Genomic DNA, 17,758 nt, shown 5'->3' on the forward strand with positions numbered 1-17,758 from the left:
AGAAACAAAAAATAAGCTTTTATAAAGTGCATTTAAGGCTACAGTCTTGCCTCTCGTCCACACTAAAATAATACATTAATTTATAGAGCCACTACTACACAAACACGTAAAAATATCTCTTGAGACCAGTCTAGAAGGAACAGTTCATCATTTCATTAATAATTTTTCTTTTCTTTGTTGCGTGAAATATACAAGGAGATGTTGAGCAGAATGTTCATGCTGCTCTTTACCATACAAATACAACCAGTCAGTTTTCACTTTTGGGTGAACTATTTCCTTCATGTCAAACTTTAGAGAGTTAATCTATAAAAGAAATATACTGTTACACACTTAAGAGGCTCTGAGAAGTAAAAATAACTGCAATAGAGCCTAGGCCTCAGGTGAAGAAATCTTTAGATATGGCCTCTACGAAGTTCGGGGCAGACATTAAGATACCGATGGTGCAGAGAATGGTGAACAGGGAAAAGGCCATGAGACAAAGACGGTCGATAACAGATGCTGCAAACTTCCACTCATTACACAAAGTCTCTTCCTCGTCTTGGTCCCGGAAGCGTTTGGCAATGTACCGAACTTCATCTAAGATTTTGGAGATGTCAGTTTCGCCAGGGCCGCTACTAACGGAAGACGCCTGAGCCCCAGGGAGCAACACATCCTCCTCACCTGCGCCGACGAGCCGGCTGCAGATCACCCCTGAATCTGGTGAAGTGGCGTAGTGAATAGTGTCCATTCCACGGAAGCCGATGTACAGCAGGTTTCCATTGGTGGACTGTGCGGCTCCAGTGCTGATGTTCAGATCCACGCTGGAGAAGCTGCTGCGCGGCTGCTTATTGTGACAAGCTGAGCGAACTCTGTCCTCACCGGGCCTCTTCATCCTCAGGAACCAGGCGCACCAGTTCAACAGCACCACACGGGTCTAATGGGAAAATTGACTGTTAAATACAGGGTTTGTATGTTCATGAAAAGTCGTGGAGTTTTAAAATAGCAATTTCCAGGCCTGATTTTGTCTTCTCTCTCCCTTGCTTTCCCTCTCTTATGAAACACAAATGGCTGCACTACAAGCGAGCTGCACGCTTTCTGGACATTTGACAAAATTGTCACTTGGGCCAGTTTTGCATCAGTTTATCTTTTGCAAGTCTTTTTAGGTCTTCTTAAGTATCCTCATTAACAAAGTCAATTATGACTTAAAGGTGCTAAAGAGGATCTTTTCGTTGACTGAGAAACCAAAGACTGTTAGTGAGTTTTTGAAATGAGCGCATGCGTAAGAACAACCCCCCTCCTTCACAGCTCATTTTGAGGGAATGCCTCTAAAACTCGTGCACGAGTATTGGAACACGAGTGTTTACCAAAGTGCATTCGCTGTGTCGTGTTAGTGGATTCATTATGTCGGACTAACCGCAGGTAACTCATAATCTTCAGTTGTTACTCCTGTCTCCGGACAAAAACATTGCATGCGGCGCCTGTGGAGTGTGGAAAGTTACTGGAGCGCGCAGCCGCGCTCGTCTCTCACAAGGAACGTCACGGCAGTGATTGACAAGCCAGAGGGCCAATTGTTTACGCGATGATCATGTAAACGATTGGCTGATGTTTTTAAGGCCCTACCTCGTGCACAGATGATGTATATAAATATTATTCCTTTCAGTGCACCTAATAAATAGTCTTTTATCAGTTAGTAAAGACAGTTTCAAGTAATATTGCAAAAATGTATAAAACAAAACATCCTCTTTAGCACCTTTAAGTGAACGTAAACAGTTGAGAGAGAAAACGTGTATAATAGTATATTAGGCCCTGTCTCCACCTGGTATTAAGATGCGTTTTGGTCGATCGGATCACAAGTGGTGGATGGAGATGCATTCTTGTTTACACCTGCTGTTTTAATTCATCTCCACTTTCAAACACTTCTGTCCTGATTTCTCTGTGGGGAGGGTTTTTGGGGTTGGTAAATGTAAGTTTTTTTTGTTTTGTTGTTTTTTTTTTTTTCAGATCTTTTAATCTAATGGATAAAATAAGCTCATATGAATGTGCCCAGAAGTGACGGAAAAACATGGGGCATCAGCTTTCGTCTCTGCTCTGACAGCTGCAAGTCCACGCCGAGCGCTGTGAATGCGCGTTAGAAATCAGGAACGTTGAGAGAACATTGTGCTTGGTACATTTTTCATCTTCAAACCAAACTTGGGTCTTCAGTCGACAAAGTTTAAATCCCATCTGGCTAGCATGCTTCCCTTAATGTTTGCACATTAGGTCAGTAGATGTAGAGTAGACGGTTTTGAGGCTGTCCGAACACATTCGACCACATGAGCAGTTACACTACGAAAGTAATCCTGTCGAATGTGTTCTCAACTACCTCCGGAAGCGGTCAAAAGTGGACAAGCTCAAAATGTTTTAAACCATGTTTACACTTGTATTTAGCGCCGTCCACTTGTGATTCAATCAACCAAAATCTTAATACCAGGTGTAAACAGGGCCTTGGATCCATGCATTCGCTCTTAAAGTGACAGCAGCCTAAAAATCATGCTGCCATCTGTGTCATTAATGGTAATCAATCAACAAAAGACAAAGAGAAAATCACTCACTGCTCTTGAATGAATAACTTTTGTAACTTTAAGGATTAATCTGTTTTCAATTTATAGTGAATTTACATTTTTTAATATACAGTGAAGACTTTCCAGTGTTATTTTTCATTTGATTATTCAATTGCTGTAGTATTTCTGTACCTGAATACTACTGTTAGGCCCACCTAAAAGAACTTTAATTTCTACATACATATTTAATTTGTACATATTTGTACTACTGCTTGTAAATCAAGCTTACTTGTGCTGTCTGTAAGCTTTTGCAAAAAAAAAATACCCCATTGTAAAACACGAATACAAAGAGTGAGAAAATATTTAGAATTTAGGTGAGAATTGTTTTTTTTGTTTTTTTTTAAAGTGTAAAGAAAATGACATTTTATTCTTAGTTTACATGTATACATAAAAACCGAACATTAGGACATGAATATTTGCCTCAAGTGTCATGAAAAAGTCAAGGAAAATTATTGGTAGATTTGTGTACGAAACCTGTATATACCACTGTTTTCCAAACACAAACATGGAAGTAAACATAAAACTACTAAATTCAATCAGATGGGTTTATACGTCAAATAGAAATAGAAGCAAGAACAAGAGCCTCACCCATTTTGGCATTTTTCCTCCATCAGGATCATGGTAGTGGTATTGTAATACCCAGACTGTGGCTATCACAGACAGTCCAACAATCACCATGGTGGTGGCGAAATACTGAGCTAATCAGAGGATAGAGAGAATTACATGAACAAACTAGAGAAAAACCTACTAAAGATAAAAATAAAAAAAAATAAAAAAATGTTTCAGACACTGTCGTCAAGTTACATTTATTTTTTATTATACTTTATACAATACAGATGGTTTCAAAGCCAAAACAAAAATAAATGGAAAATAGTCTTGCAAAATTAATTGATTATGAAATTACTTAAATTTAAGCTAAGTTGCAATTTAGTTCATTTAAAACTTTAAATGTCAAAGTCAAATACTTAACATGATTTAGTGTGTTAGTTTAGTACCTTTAAACATGACAAAAGATTATTAAAACAATTTAAAATGTATTTTAAGGTAAAATGTAGACATTATACAGTGTACTTTTTAAAAGTGTGTTAAGAAACAGTCATTAGAGTGTACTCTTTAAGTACACTTAATTGGCCTTTTATTTGGTTAATATTACATTATCTGCAAGTAGTTAAGATTTGAAGTGCACTTCTTTTTAACAAGTGTTTCAGATATTTTAGCCTTATATGGCAGGTCAGTAACATTGTGAAGTTTATTTCAACAGATTGATACAACCCATCTCAATAAACCAATGAACTGGTTCAAATTGGTCATTTGAATCATCGCATAAAAGTGTTCCTGAATGTTATACAGATATAGCTTCAAACTCAGTTTTACTTCTATACAAAAGCTTTCCTTTACAGTGATCAGTAAAGGTTTTGCAAAGTGGTTTAACCAAATAAATTATTAGAAAGTACAAAACTATTTGATCACAAATCATCATTACAAATTGGACTCACCTATTAAGGGTACAGAGTCTGATGTCGCCGGCATTATCTCTGCTACCAGAAGCATGAAAACTGTCAATGAGAGCAGGACTGTGATCCCTGACAAACAAAAAATAAATATTTTATTCCCCCTCCAACACTGTGACAGTTTTCAAATGAAATCACAACACTGAAGACAGATAAAGAGAGGAAACTTGGGCTTGTGGTAACCCTGAATAGTTTTAGCATGTAATTAGATATGTTAATGTATTTGGTCTTGGCGGACTAAATCTGCTACACATATGGACATAGACAAGTATGGACTTGCTGCTACTGCCAAAAGATACAGACAAGCTGCTGTGAACATGCAAGATATGATACTGTTGCATTAATAGGCATATGTAAATCCCATAGCAGATCTAGGCAGGTGGAGCTGGGGAGGTGGAGGGTCTTGTAGCACTGCAGCACCAGCAACACTGAACCAGACTATTCAAATGACGAGCAAGTTGGCTGGAGAATTAGCAGAGGACAATCAGCTTGTGCCCTATAGTAATTGTGTGACTGCTTGCAGATTTTCAGCCTGTGCCATCTAGAGTTTCACTGAACTATAAATATGTACAGTATGTATATACATATGTGTTTCATACAGTAACTGTCACTTTGAGAAATTCAATTGGAGTAAAATAAACTAGCAACTATCCCCAGTATACTGTAGCTACTGTCAAGATGATCCAAGAGAATGCAAAATACATAATTGAGTGCCCTAATAGGATCAGAAAATAAGCAGAGCTATATAAGGTGAAACTTAAAAGTACTGTATCATACACAGTCGGCTAACTGCTGGTATTTAGAGTATTGATCTTGAGTAACTCACAGAGCAACGGCCAATGACTCACTCGGTGGAAAGTAATGTTGGCAGCCTCACCACACTAATACCATTTACGAATGACAAAATGAAAAAAAAAAAAAAAAAAAAAAAAAATTGTTCTGCGGTGGTTTCAGTCTCTTCCAGAGCGCTCCCTTACTCGGTGCGACAGCATCCTCTAAAATAAATCCAGCAGGCCAGATAAATTGAGGCGTTTAGCCTTCAAAGCTCTCCAACTGCATTAATCACTGAAGTGATCTTTGGTAAGCCATCAATCTCACTACACGCCACTTACGGTAGCTTACAGGGATGCCGACATAAATCGTGTGCCGCCTGTGCCAAAATGAATTTCATATGATGTTGGTTTAAATGTGAATATTTCACTAAGTCAGCAAAAAAGTGTGAGAAATAAAATTAATTATTTTTAAAATGGCAAATGTGACATTTATGCACTTCCATTTACAGCAGTACAAGAGTACGAGAGTATGAGAGGCTCCCATAATAAACCCCTTTTAAAGGTGAAGTGTTTCACTTCTTTCAAAAGGCGCTTTTCCACTGTTAGGCCAAACAGTTCAAAGAACGGTGAGGAATGTTTCCAGTTATATTTCCACTTGAGCTTGGCCTGGAATTCTAGAATGCGTGTGGTGACGTTGCAGCTCAGAGTTGGTCACTTGTCTCTTGCCTGGCTACCAATTTCTCTGTAGTTGGCCAAGCGCAGTATATGAGTGAAATGAAAAAAAATATATATATATATGATCATCCTTCATAACACAGAGTCTATTTACATCTCATACCATCTGTAAACTCATTATCAAGGCAACAACTGACAGATTTGTATTACATTCAAAAGCGGAATCCATTATCAGAACCACAGTGGAAATTGAAACCATATGGAACCGAATGAAACAGTTACAGAGATAGTTCACCCAACAGGAAAATTACCCCATGATTTACTCATCCTCAAGCCATCCTAGGTGTACATGACTTTCTTCTTTCAGAAGAACACAATCAGAGTTATATTAAATAATATCCAAGCTTTATAATGGCAGTAAATAGAGGATGAGATTTTGAAGCCCAAAAAGTGCATCCATCCATCATAAAAGATATCAACACAGCTTTGAGGGGTTAATAAAGGCCTTCTGAAGCAAAGTGATGCATTAAATATCCATATTTAAAACTTTAAAAACTAAAATAACTAGCTTCCGGCAGACAATTTACAATTTACAGCGAAACAGTGACCTCTGACCCGACGCATGGCGCACTGACGAACACAGAAGCGCAGAGGATAGAGCAAAGCAAAACACCGGTCACAAATTAGAAGTCTAAAATGGGAATTTTTAAAGAGAAATTTCTGAGGATTTCGATATAAGAAAAGAGGAGCTTGAGTTTGTTGCACAGCCTCATTTGTTTGAACAGCGAGAGCCGTCAAAGCTTATGATACTCCTGCGTCAAACATCGTGTCAGGGGTTATTCTTGTGGCACAAGTCAACTTGCGTACAGCCCTTACTGGAAGCTAGTTATTTTAGTATTTAAACATTTAAACATCTATATTTTTCTTACACAAACCCATCGCTTTGCTTCAGAAGGCCTTTATTAACCCCCCGGAGCCGTCTGGAGTACTTTTATGATGGATGGATACACCTTTTTTGGCTTCAAAATCTCATCCTCTATTCACTGCCATTATGAAGCATTGAAGAACCAGGACATTATTTAATATAACTCAGATTGTATTCTTCTGAAAGATTTAAGTCATATACACCTAGGATGGCTTGAGAGTGAGTAAATCATGGGGTAATTTTCATTTTTGGGTGAACTATTCCTTTAAGCAATGACAATGGTTTGGCTTGACGGTGGAAAAGCAGATAATGTCTTGGTGGTTTCTCAAAAGGAGTGGAAGGTAGAAACAGTTTTTCCTTCCCAAAAATTCAAGTAAAGTGCACATTAACATTTTAAAATGACATTCAGTGTGTAGCTCACCAAGAGAGATCTTCTCGCCTGAGTCAGCAGGCAACAGGAAGACGAGCAGAGCCAGAGTAGAGATGAGCACACAGGGAATAAGCAGATTAAGACCGTAGTATAGCGTCCGTCTCCGCATCACCACAGTGAAAGTCACATCTGGGTACGGCTCCTTGCAGCAGTCATAGAATCTCTCATTCCTTCGACCTGGAACCTCTACAGTACATATTATTGGAAACCTTATAAAGGGAATGTTTTGTGAAATGACCAATCACACCTGTTACTGTACATTCACCTTACAGTCATGGGTTGACTGTCACAAGGTTGAAGATCAGTGCAAAAATGCTTATTTTCGCCATTAATATCGCAATTAGCAAATGCAATGCTGTCAGAGTTAAACAAAAACAGATCACTGGGATTTTTTTTCCCCATAACAGTTGAACTATTGTTATGGAAGCTTGTTTCCACCACTAAATAAAAATTGAAAAGGTAATTGCGACTTTTTATCTCACAATTCTGACTTTTTTTCTCACAATTGCGAGTTATAATTTCAGAATTGTGAGATGCAAACTGGAAATTCTGACTTCTTTTCTCAGAATTGTGAGATATAAAGTCCATTTCTGAGGTAAAAAAAAAAAAAAACTGATATAAAGTCGCAATTCTGACTTTATAACTCGTAATTGCGAGTTTATATCATGCAATTCTGAGAAAAAATAGTTAAAATTGCATGATAAAAAGCTGCAATTATACCTTTTTTATTTTTTATAACAAGCTTCCATACTACTGAGCTTGATAACCCTTGTGAAAAAGAAGTAAACTTTAGCAAACTTTTAAAAAGAGTACTTATTACTGAAATGTACTTTAAACTGAACGTGTTGTTTTTGGACACTTAAATGCATGAAAATATATTATAGTTTAAATTTATATTAAATGCAGCTGAAATCTTTATATGTAATTTCATAATTCTATTGTCTTTGAAATATGTTTAAAGTGTACTGCTGAATGTACTGACAAGCTTTTATGATAATTAAGATATACTTTAATGTCATTTTTATTTAAAATTTAAATACATTTAAATAAATTCATTCAAATGTAATATCAAATAACACTACAGTTGAGAATTTTAATCAAGTACTTCAGTAAACACATCAAGAAAGTGTCAAGCTTCTTTAAACAAAATGTATTTTAAAGTAAAAATTTTAGTTATAAAAGTGCATTTTTAAAAGAAACAGTCAAAAGTGTGGTCTCTTTAAAGGATTAGTTCACTTTTAAATAAAATTTCAATGGCCTCCAGATGGTTGAAGGTCAAAATTACAGTTTCAGTGCAGCTTCAAAGGGCTTTAAACGATACCAGACGAGGAATAAGGGTCTTATCTAGCGAAACGCTCAGTCATTTTCGAAAGAAATACAACTGTATATACTTCATATAAACAAACGTTCGCCTTCTAAGTGCCTCCGGCAAAACCGCATTTCTGTATTCTCCAAAAAGTTTACACTGTATGTCCTACGCCTTCCCTATTCTACTTACGGAAAAAATGTAACTGGTGCCGCGTTCGTTCCATAAGTAGAATAGGGAAGGCGTAGGACATACAGCGTAAACTTTTTGGAGAATACAGAAATACGGTTTTGCCGGAGGCACTTAGAAGGCGAACGTTTGTTTATATGAAGTATATACAGTTGTATTTCTTTCGAAAATGACTGAGCGTTTCGCTAGATAAGACCCTTATTCCTCGTCTGGTATAGTTTAAAGCCCTTTGAAGCTGCACTAATTTTGACCTTCAACCGTTTGGGCTCCATTGAAGTCCACTATAAGGAGAATAATCCTGGAATGTTTTCATCAAAAACCTTAATTTCTTTTCGACTGACGAAAAGAAAGACATGAACATCTTGGATGAAATGGGGGTGAGTAAATTATCAGGAAAAGTTTATTTGAAAGTGAACTAATCCTTTAAGTACACTTAACTAGCCTTTTGTTTCATTAATATTATCTACAGGTATAGTTTTGGGGGGAAAAAATATACTTTTAAGATTTTAAGTGCACTTTTTCACAAGGGAAGGCTAAAATACTGTAAGCAATGAAAACAATAAAATACTGATAAAATCTGTAAGAGAAATTTCTGTTCTATTAAATATATATATATATATTTAATAAGTATATCACCTTACCCACAAGGTCCCACTCTCCATTAGCGATATATCCTGTGATGTCAGCATCAATCATCTGCAGGTCCAGAGACCATCCCCCATACGTCCAGGAGCCAAATTTCAAATCACACCTCTGAAGATCAAAGGGGAACCAGCGAACATCGATGTGGCAGGTGCTTTTGAATATCCCTGTGAACATATATGTGAGCTCACTGCTGTGGAACATTTTCATTGCAGGGTAATAAAACATCTTCCCGCAGCACATCTGAGAGCACCTTATAGCCATAATAGTAAAAACTATAATAAAAATGCATATCATTGATCAACATTATTATTACTGCAATGGTAGGAATATTATTGTAAATAACAATCTCATGCAAAAATGTGAAAATTTGATCTATATGAACCATAACGTTGATGAAAATGAACATCTGGGGAACTGTTCAATTAGAAGACTGCCACAACATACATTCAAGGTCCCAGTAAAGACATGTAATTTAGTTTAGCATGGATGGTTCAGTACATCATCTTCCATCCATGTTCTTTCATTGCCATAAAGCATAAGTAGGCATCTGACAAAGCTTTATGGAGGTTCAAGAGGAGGCAATCTTTTCAATGTCACCACATAGAGAATTTACTGCAAACTCACTGCCAGGACTACATCTGCTCATGAATCAAATGTTTATCTCAGGACAGAGCCTGCTTCAGCTTTCACAGCAAGAAACAAGAGGAGAAAAGTAAAGGATTCAGTGGGGGCAAATGCCGCACAGGCAGATCTCCATTCACATCTGATAGTTTATCAATGAGACAACTCTTTAAACTAAAAATATAAGTAACAACTTTAGCTTTCCATATACTTGCTGATTTTTTGCAGAAAAGAAATGAATTAAAAGGTGCACTAACGTTTTTGGTTCATGTTGTTGTGCTGCACAAGATTTTATTTCACTGACACTTATTGATTCTGGTTTGTGACACCGTTGCATAAATATCCTATTTCTCACACATAATTAATTGTTACCAATCTAAATTTTATTTCCACAGCAAAAAAATGTGTCTTATAATATTGAGCTTATCAAGATTAAATGAGTAGTGATGTGTTTCTGCCAGGTAATTGTAACTTTATGTCTTGTAAATGTGACTTTATAGAGTTTATACTTTAGTGTGTTCACACTTGGCAGGTTTGGATAGATTAAAACCAACTCTGGGGCTCGATTTGGTTCTCTTGGTTCTTTTGGTCCAGACCAAAAAAGAAAATAATATATTTAGTCCTGATTCACTTAGCATTCACACTGTCATTTTTAACACCAAACCTAAAGATACAAAAATTAAATAAATAAATATGTCTTTTATGACGCATATTTTGTGATTAAACTTATCGAGCATCCAAAACAATGCTGTGTCCTGGACTAAATGCACTTGCTGTTACATATGATGGTATTTTGACGTGCTTAGAACTTGTAAAAAACATATGAAATGTGTAAAGGAGTCAAAAAAGTGGCAGGAATTCCTCTGTCACACACAAACAAAGATATGCTGCAAGGAGACGTTGTTCAGACGCCTGAACCAAACTGGGCAACATCGCGACTATGCAAGAAGAACCAGGTACGCTTGAGCATTCTGTCCTTTTTAGGGTCGCATCCTATGACATCACATCCTGTTTTTGGTTGGTTTACATGTTTTTGTTCCATGTTGCGTTCATATTTCAGTCGAACTGCTCCAGAGTTTGGAAGCGGAGCGAGACCCACCTTTTCAGCTCACTTGTTTATTGCACACCTGGGTTTGGATGGCAGTGTTCACATTTATTCAAATGAACCGAACTAACAGAGCAATCGCACTAGAGTTCGTTTTATCAAACCAAACCTGCCAAGGTTGAACACACCCTAAAACGAATGCTCTGTTAATATGGTTCATTTGTGAACTGTGAACACTGCAATCCCAACCCTGGTGGACACAAAACAATTGAACTCTGGTGCGGTTCGACTGAAACATGAAAGCACCATACGTGAGGGTCAGCGTACAGTGCACGTGGCGCGAATTTCATCATAAGAATAGTATGTACGTACTATATGTTTTTTGTAACCGCACATTCTTTTTCCAGTAATTATTTTATCCACAAGGTGGCAACCGTGCCTTGGGGATGTCGATTCACAAGGTAGTCAAAGAAAAACTGCATAAACACAACCGATCAGAACACGTGCAAGCTACAGTGACAATGGAGGCCTACATAGACCAGAGATTGTGTGAGGAGGTTAGAAAGTATCCTCATTTGTACAAATCTAGCATGAAAGAATACAATGATGTTTACGTGGGTTGTAACTCATAGCGAGAAATTGCTTAAAACTGCGCATGCGTCAAACGCAAGTTAAATGAAGTATGCTTTGCATAGCGTATGTGTAAAAAAACAAAGTATACTTACTGCTTTACAGTTCGGTGCAGGCGTTTGAACTGTGTCTCCTTGCAGCAGATCTTTGTTTGTGTGTGACAGAGGAATTCCTGCCACAGTTATTACTCCTTTACACATTTTATGTGTTCTCAACTGGTAAAAATACCATAATACGAACACATTTAGCCCAGCACACAGCATTGTTTGGATGTTCAGTAAGTTCCATAACAAAACATGCACCATAAAAGCTGTAAAAGAACAAAATGTAGCCTATCATTTTCTTTTTTGGTCCAGACCAAAAGAACCAAGAGAACCAAACTACAAGTGTGAACACACCCATCTGAGCTTTAAATGGCCTTCCACCACAGCAATCCAACCGTTGTAGAATAAAAAAAAAAAATATAGACCAAGTGGGAAAAATCACTTGAGGCACCATAAACAGTGAAAAGTACCTGGTGGAAGGTATTGGCAGGCACCGGAGGAGTTCACCAGCACATTAGTATGAAATGTGGCATCAAACCTTTCATCAGCACTGTGGAGAACACAACAGTGATTTATGAACATCTCAGAGAAACACTTCTGATTAGTTCAATACAAATGGAATGCATTATTTTACACCACTAAAAGGAAACAGTCAAATTAAAATGGCTCCATGTTCAATTTCGTAAATGTGTTTGTCTAAATGAATTCTCATTCAGATAATGGAGGCATGTTCAAGAATAAAGAGTTCAGTCTCAGAAAATACCACGATTGTCCAGGCTGCCTGGCCAATACAAACAATAAATAAAAAAAAATGAAATTGCTACTCTGCACCAGTGGTTTCATTTGATTCCATTTTAGTTTCCATGTAGTGATTCACTGACCTGATTTGTTTGACCTCAATGCAGAGGCGAATTCTGCATTTTTTTCTGGCAGATTCACTTGAAGCAAATTCTATACCATCTATACTTCTTTTCCAGTAGACAGGGATAAATGAGGCCAAACCTTTGTTTTCCATGACAGTGCAAACTCAGTGTCCAATCTCTGTTACCAGCACTTCTTTCCAGGCAATTTAGCACCCTTCAAGAAATCCTTCATGAACAGGATTTACACAGGGAAAGCGTTTGGAACCCCTTAGTGAAGAACAAACCTGTTATAAAGTAAGATGTCAGGCTTCCAGATCTGACTGTCAGGGAATCTTACACTCGTCACTCCAGGATATTCAGAGGAGTTCCACTGAAGATAGTAGTCATACCAGTACTAAAATAAAGAGAATCAGGAACAACATGGAAATGTATGCTTAAAAATTTATGAATTATAATGTATAAATTGTGATAATTATTTTATGAAGCAAAGTCAAAGAAATGTAATTTAGACACAGTTTATATGGATAGACCGCATAGATCTTCAAAAACAGTTAATAAGTTAATAAAAACTGTAGATTATATATATGTAGATATACACCGATCAGGCATGACATTATGAGCACTGACAGGTGAAGAGAATCACACTGATCATCTCTTCATCACGGCACCTGTTAGTGGGTGGGATATATTAGGCAGCAAGTGAACATTTTGTCCTCAAAGTTGATGTGTTAGAAGAAAAATGGGCAAGTGTAAGGATTTGAGCGAGGGCCAAATTGTGATGGCGTCTAGCTGGGTCAGAGCATCTCCAAAACTGCAGCTCTTGTGGGGTGTTCCTGGTCTGCAGTGGTCAGTATCTATCAAAAGTGGTCCAAGGAAGGAACAATGTTGAACCGGAGACAGGGTCATGGGCGGACAAGGCTCAATGATGCACGTGGGGAGCGAAGGCTGGCCCGTGTGGTCGGATCCAACAGACGAGATACTGTAGCTCAAATTGCTCAAGAAGTTAATGCTGGTTCTGATAGAAAGGTGTCAGAATACACAGAGCATCAGTTTGTTGCGTATGGAGCTGCATAGCCGCAGATCAGTCAGGATGCCCATGCTGACCCCTGTCCACCGCCGAAAGAGCCAACAGTGGACACATAGGCACTGGACCACGGAGCAATGGAAGAAGGTGGCCTGGTCTGATGAATCCCGTTTTTTTTTTTACATCACATGGATGGCCGGGTGCGAGTGTGTCGCTTACCTGGAGAACACATGACACCAGGATGCACTATAAGAAGAAGGCAAGCCGGCAGAGGCAGTGTGATGCTTTGGGCAATGTTCTGCTGGGAAACCTTGGGTTGCAGACCATGTACACCCTTTCAGGGAAACGGTATTCCCTGGCGGCTGTGGCCTCTTTCAGCAGGATACTGCGCCCTGACACAATGCAAAAATGGTTCAGGAATGGTTTGAGGAGCACAACAACGAGTTTGAGGTGTTGACTTGGCCTCCAAATTCCCCAGATCTCAATCCAATCGAGCATCTGTGGGATGTGCTGAACAAACAAGTCCGATCCATGGAGGCTCCACCTCACATCTTACAGGACTTAAAGGATCTGCTGCTAACATCTTGGTGTCAGATACCACAGCACACCTTCAGGGGTCTAGAGGAGTCCATGCCTCAACGGGTCAGGGCTGTTTTAGCAGCAAAAGGGGGACCAACACAATATTAGGAAGGTGCTCATAATGTTATGCCTGATTGGTGTATATATCAAGTATATCTACATACATAGAGTATAATCACGTAAAGAAATATATACCAAATAGCAAATCTCAACAGCTTGATTACTTGTATCATCACAAAATGTTAAGTATTATCACCCAACTGTAATCTGCTAAATGTGACTATAAGGCATTAAGATATTATGAATATTACAATTACTTTCTGTAAAGCTGCTTTGAAACAATGTGCATTGTGAAATGCGCTATACACATAAATTTGACTTGACTTGACGGTGAATGTTAATGTCTTACCAGCTGTAACCAGATGTTGGTTGTAAGTACTTGATTCTTCTCATCCTGTAGTAGATGGACAAAGATGCACTTTTATAAATAAATCATATTTTACATAGTCTTAACTCTTAAGACACAAGAGTACACTTTTGCATACTTTTTACTGAAATAATATACTTCAAAAGTGCGAAGTCGATGTAATGTTTATGGACACTTAATTGCATGTTAACAACAATTAAATAAAAATGTATTACAGATTAAATTTTAAATGTTTTAAAGGGTTAGTTCACCTAAAAATGAAATATGTTATATAGACTATGAAGAATGAAGTAAAGACTGTCAATGGAGGGACAGAAATGGTTCAGATTTCATTAAAAAGATCTTCATTTGTGTTCAAAAATGAACAAAAGTCTTACGGGTTGGTGAGTAATTAATGACTTTGTACATCTATCCCTCACAGCTGCATTTTAATGAGTGTAAAATTCAACGTAGCATTGATGGGGAAATGTTCTGAACAATTCAACATTATAAGTGCCAGATTTTGTGAACAAGACACATGATATGGTGTAACGGAACAAATTTACTTGGATTATCCTAAAGCATCATTCATGGTCACATGAACAATGGGAATATTCAGTGTCCCATCTCTTATTACTGAATGAATAAACTTACCACATCCATAATCTGCATGAGACTGAAGGTGAAATACACAGTGAGTGATTGTGTGTCATTAAACACAGGTCTCTCCAGCGGGTTATAGTCTTTCATCAGGTCTCTGTAGAGTCTCCTCTGATGCTCTCCCTGAAGTGACACTGCCGGAGAATGAACAATGTGTCACGGTTGCAGAGATTCACCTTCAATGCTAACTGCTTTCAGAAGAGGTTTGCAGCGTGAAGTGAATGAGATATTCAAGAGAACGCTTGCACATCAGCACAGGCAGCTGCTCAAGCTCATTTGGAGGTACGTGTATTGATCTGAAACTCTCAAAGCTTTTCTGCTGGGTTTCAGTGATTAAATCTCCAGTAGGAAGTCTGATTAGACTGATTGGACTCAAGCACTTTCCCCTAAGTATGCATCTAACTTCCTGTATTTTTGTTTTACATTTCACAGATTTGGACAGCGAACAGCATTGTGCTCTTTCCAGAGAACTTTGATAAACCTCATCAAGATATTATGTTAAAGATGATTAACCTTCTGGCGCTGTTTGTAAATTGTACTTTTTTTTTTTTCTTACTCGGAATGGTACGAAACTAAAGTAAAGATTTTGCCACTTGGTGTGTGAACACAAAAGAAAGAAAAAATAAAATAGTCACACTTGTATTGTTCATGGTCAAAAATGACACCATTGGAAATGAATGGGAGACGAATTTCATCTATTGGAAACGTTTGGTACTGCACCGAAACAAAATCTTACTGAAAGCTCATTTTTTGAGATAACAACCTCAAATTTGGAACACAACTTGTTTAGATTTATGGCTTTGATTTTTCTCACAGTTTGATAGTAAAACATGTTTTGGAAAATATATATATTTCATATCATATCGGAAAATGGTATTTTTGATAACAATAAAGATAAAAGTTTTATAACTTTTTTTAAGTTCACTTTTTTTTTTTACTTCAGCAGTAATCTGCCAAGTGTTTTCTTTAAAAGGAGACCAAACCTTAAAGCTTTCAAGATTTACATCAGTTTAAGCTGGAAATTTCATTTTCAGGTCCATGCTCAAAAATTGAATAAATGGATTATAACTACTGCATGAATATAATTTAGTATCACCGAATCCACTAAAATACAAAATATTAATTAAAAACATAACACTTAAATATAGTACAATCATTTAATTGAAATAATATATATATATATATATATATCGGTCATTTTTGACCAACATGCGAACAGAGGGTTAAGTACTTGTTCTAAACTAGCTTTCTAAACTCTAGCTCCTTTCCCAAAGTTCAGTCACCGCCCTCTCTCATCTAGCTGTACAATAAATGAGATCTTTCTCCCAGTGTAATTCCCTTAAGATCACATCCATTCATAATCTAATTCCACTGAGGACATCCTTACGTCATTCTTTTTCTTTATTCCAAGATGCACTTTTTATTCATGAGTGTCAAAGAAAGAAATGAGAGAGCTGGTCTCACTAGTATCAGAGACATATTGTGCACAAAGACAAAGCATCCAGTGTAACCACATATTCAGGGGCACTAATGGAAGTGCACTCAAAGACTTTCTGAAAAACTAATTAGTGGTAACAGAATGAGACCTTAAATATACAAGCCACAGCAATTAGAAAAATTAAGATAAACTAACTTAAAGCCACGTTATATACAGCACATAAACCTGCAAATGAACTGCCAACATAAAGCCATGACCTTACATCTGATCAGACCCAGTTATATCGTCCTAACCTATTAACCCTTATTGCCATTCTGGCCTGTATCCTCGTATAAACAAGCCCCAAACCAAAACATCAAATTCATGTGATGTCACAGTTGAAATTGTGTAATCCAGCAGACATGCAACACTGAATTCTTACAAGTAAGCATAACTATTATCGAACATTTTGACTTCAATAGAGCCAATTACTGCACAAAGCTCACAGGTATTGCATAATCAAATTAGGTTTCTTACCACTCCATAGGCAGGTTGTGGTGGTAAAATAAAGAGTATATTCCCAAATTCCCATGTTCCTATAAAAATACATTTGCAGAAATGATTAGCTCTATGTGATGTAGGTTTGTGGTAAAGAGTCTCTCTCGGCATCCCACAGGCAGAAGTGAGTACAGTCTCTTGCAGCATCATCAACAAAAGGGCACTATATGCTCCGCCCCCTCCAGCATACATTATTATAGTCTCTCTCTCTCTCATGAGAAAAAAAAAAACATAAAAAAAAAACAAAATAAAAACTAAACAAATACAATTTAAATATTCAAATAGAAAAGAAAATAAACAATAATGATGATATGATATGATGATTTCCAAAGCAACTGCAATGCCTTACATGAGGTTTCCTTAAGGTATTGTGCTTTCACTTCCCACAGCTCCTGGTGCTGCATGATTTGGGTGGAAGATGTAAGACTTGGCAAATGCCCCGCTGCACTGAACAACCTGCCTGATGGATTCAGCTCTGCTTCTTGCTGCTCAGCACATTGAGAACAGATTTTTAAGAGAACCTCTGAAAGGTGCCTTCTGTGATTTTTTTTCTTTCTTTTTGCTTATTAAAAATAGCTTTGAACAAAGAAATTAATAGCAGTTTTGAAAAAACTGTTTTTCATGGAGTGGGTTGTCTTATGCACTGAAAACAAATGTATTGGATGATTAAATCATCTACATTAGTTGATTTAAATGATTTAAATCCCAAAATATTGTACATGAAACACTAGTTTCCCCTAGGGCTGGACGATATGATCACAATATCTTTTTTCCCATATCATTTGATATCGATATTTATCGCAATATTTATTTACCTGCCATCAATGGGGAAGGAAATGCCTTCCACATATTTGTTAGACCTGTAATGTAATGAAATG

At 37.3% G+C, this 17,758-nt stretch overlaps 1 protein-coding gene across 1 annotated transcript; it reads right to left on the reverse strand.

The window, feature by feature from the left end:
• Positions 1-376: 376 nt before the first annotated feature.
• Positions 377-16,914, reverse strand: chrna7a (cholinergic receptor, nicotinic, alpha 7a (neuronal)). Its single transcript, XM_067401433.1, has 10 exons — positions 16,860-16,914; positions 14,900-15,039; positions 14,249-14,293; positions 12,521-12,630; positions 11,844-11,923; positions 9,030-9,197; positions 6,885-7,079; positions 4,076-4,162; positions 3,168-3,277; positions 377-913 (listed from the first exon to the last, which is right to left on the reverse strand). The coding sequence occupies exons 1-10, from the start codon at positions 16,912-16,914 to the stop codon at positions 377-379; spliced, it is 1,527 nt and encodes a 508-aa protein (XP_067257534.1).
• Positions 16,915-17,758: the final 844 nt, after the last annotated feature.

Source organism: Chanodichthys erythropterus, chromosome 11 (assembly GCF_024489055.1).
Source record: "Chanodichthys erythropterus isolate Z2021 chromosome 11, ASM2448905v1, whole genome shotgun sequence".
Taxonomy (NCBI): domain Eukaryota; kingdom Metazoa; phylum Chordata; class Actinopteri; order Cypriniformes; family Xenocyprididae; genus Chanodichthys; species Chanodichthys erythropterus.

What these genes read in the sequence shown, in the direction of transcription:
- chrna7a (XM_067401433.1), bottom strand. Translation starts at nt 16,914, where the DNA reads ATGGGAATTTGGGAATATACTCTTTATTTTACCACCACAACCTGCCTA. An exon ending in TCATGCAGATTATGGATGTG is followed by an intron (nt 14,294 to 14,899) that starts GTAAGTTTATTC and finishes CATCTACTACAG; the next exon opens with GATGAGAAGAATCAAGTACT. An exon ending in CCAACATCTGGTTACAGCTG is followed by an intron (nt 12,631 to 14,248) that starts GTAAGACATTAA and finishes TCTTTATTTTAG; the next exon opens with TACTGGTATGACTACTATCT.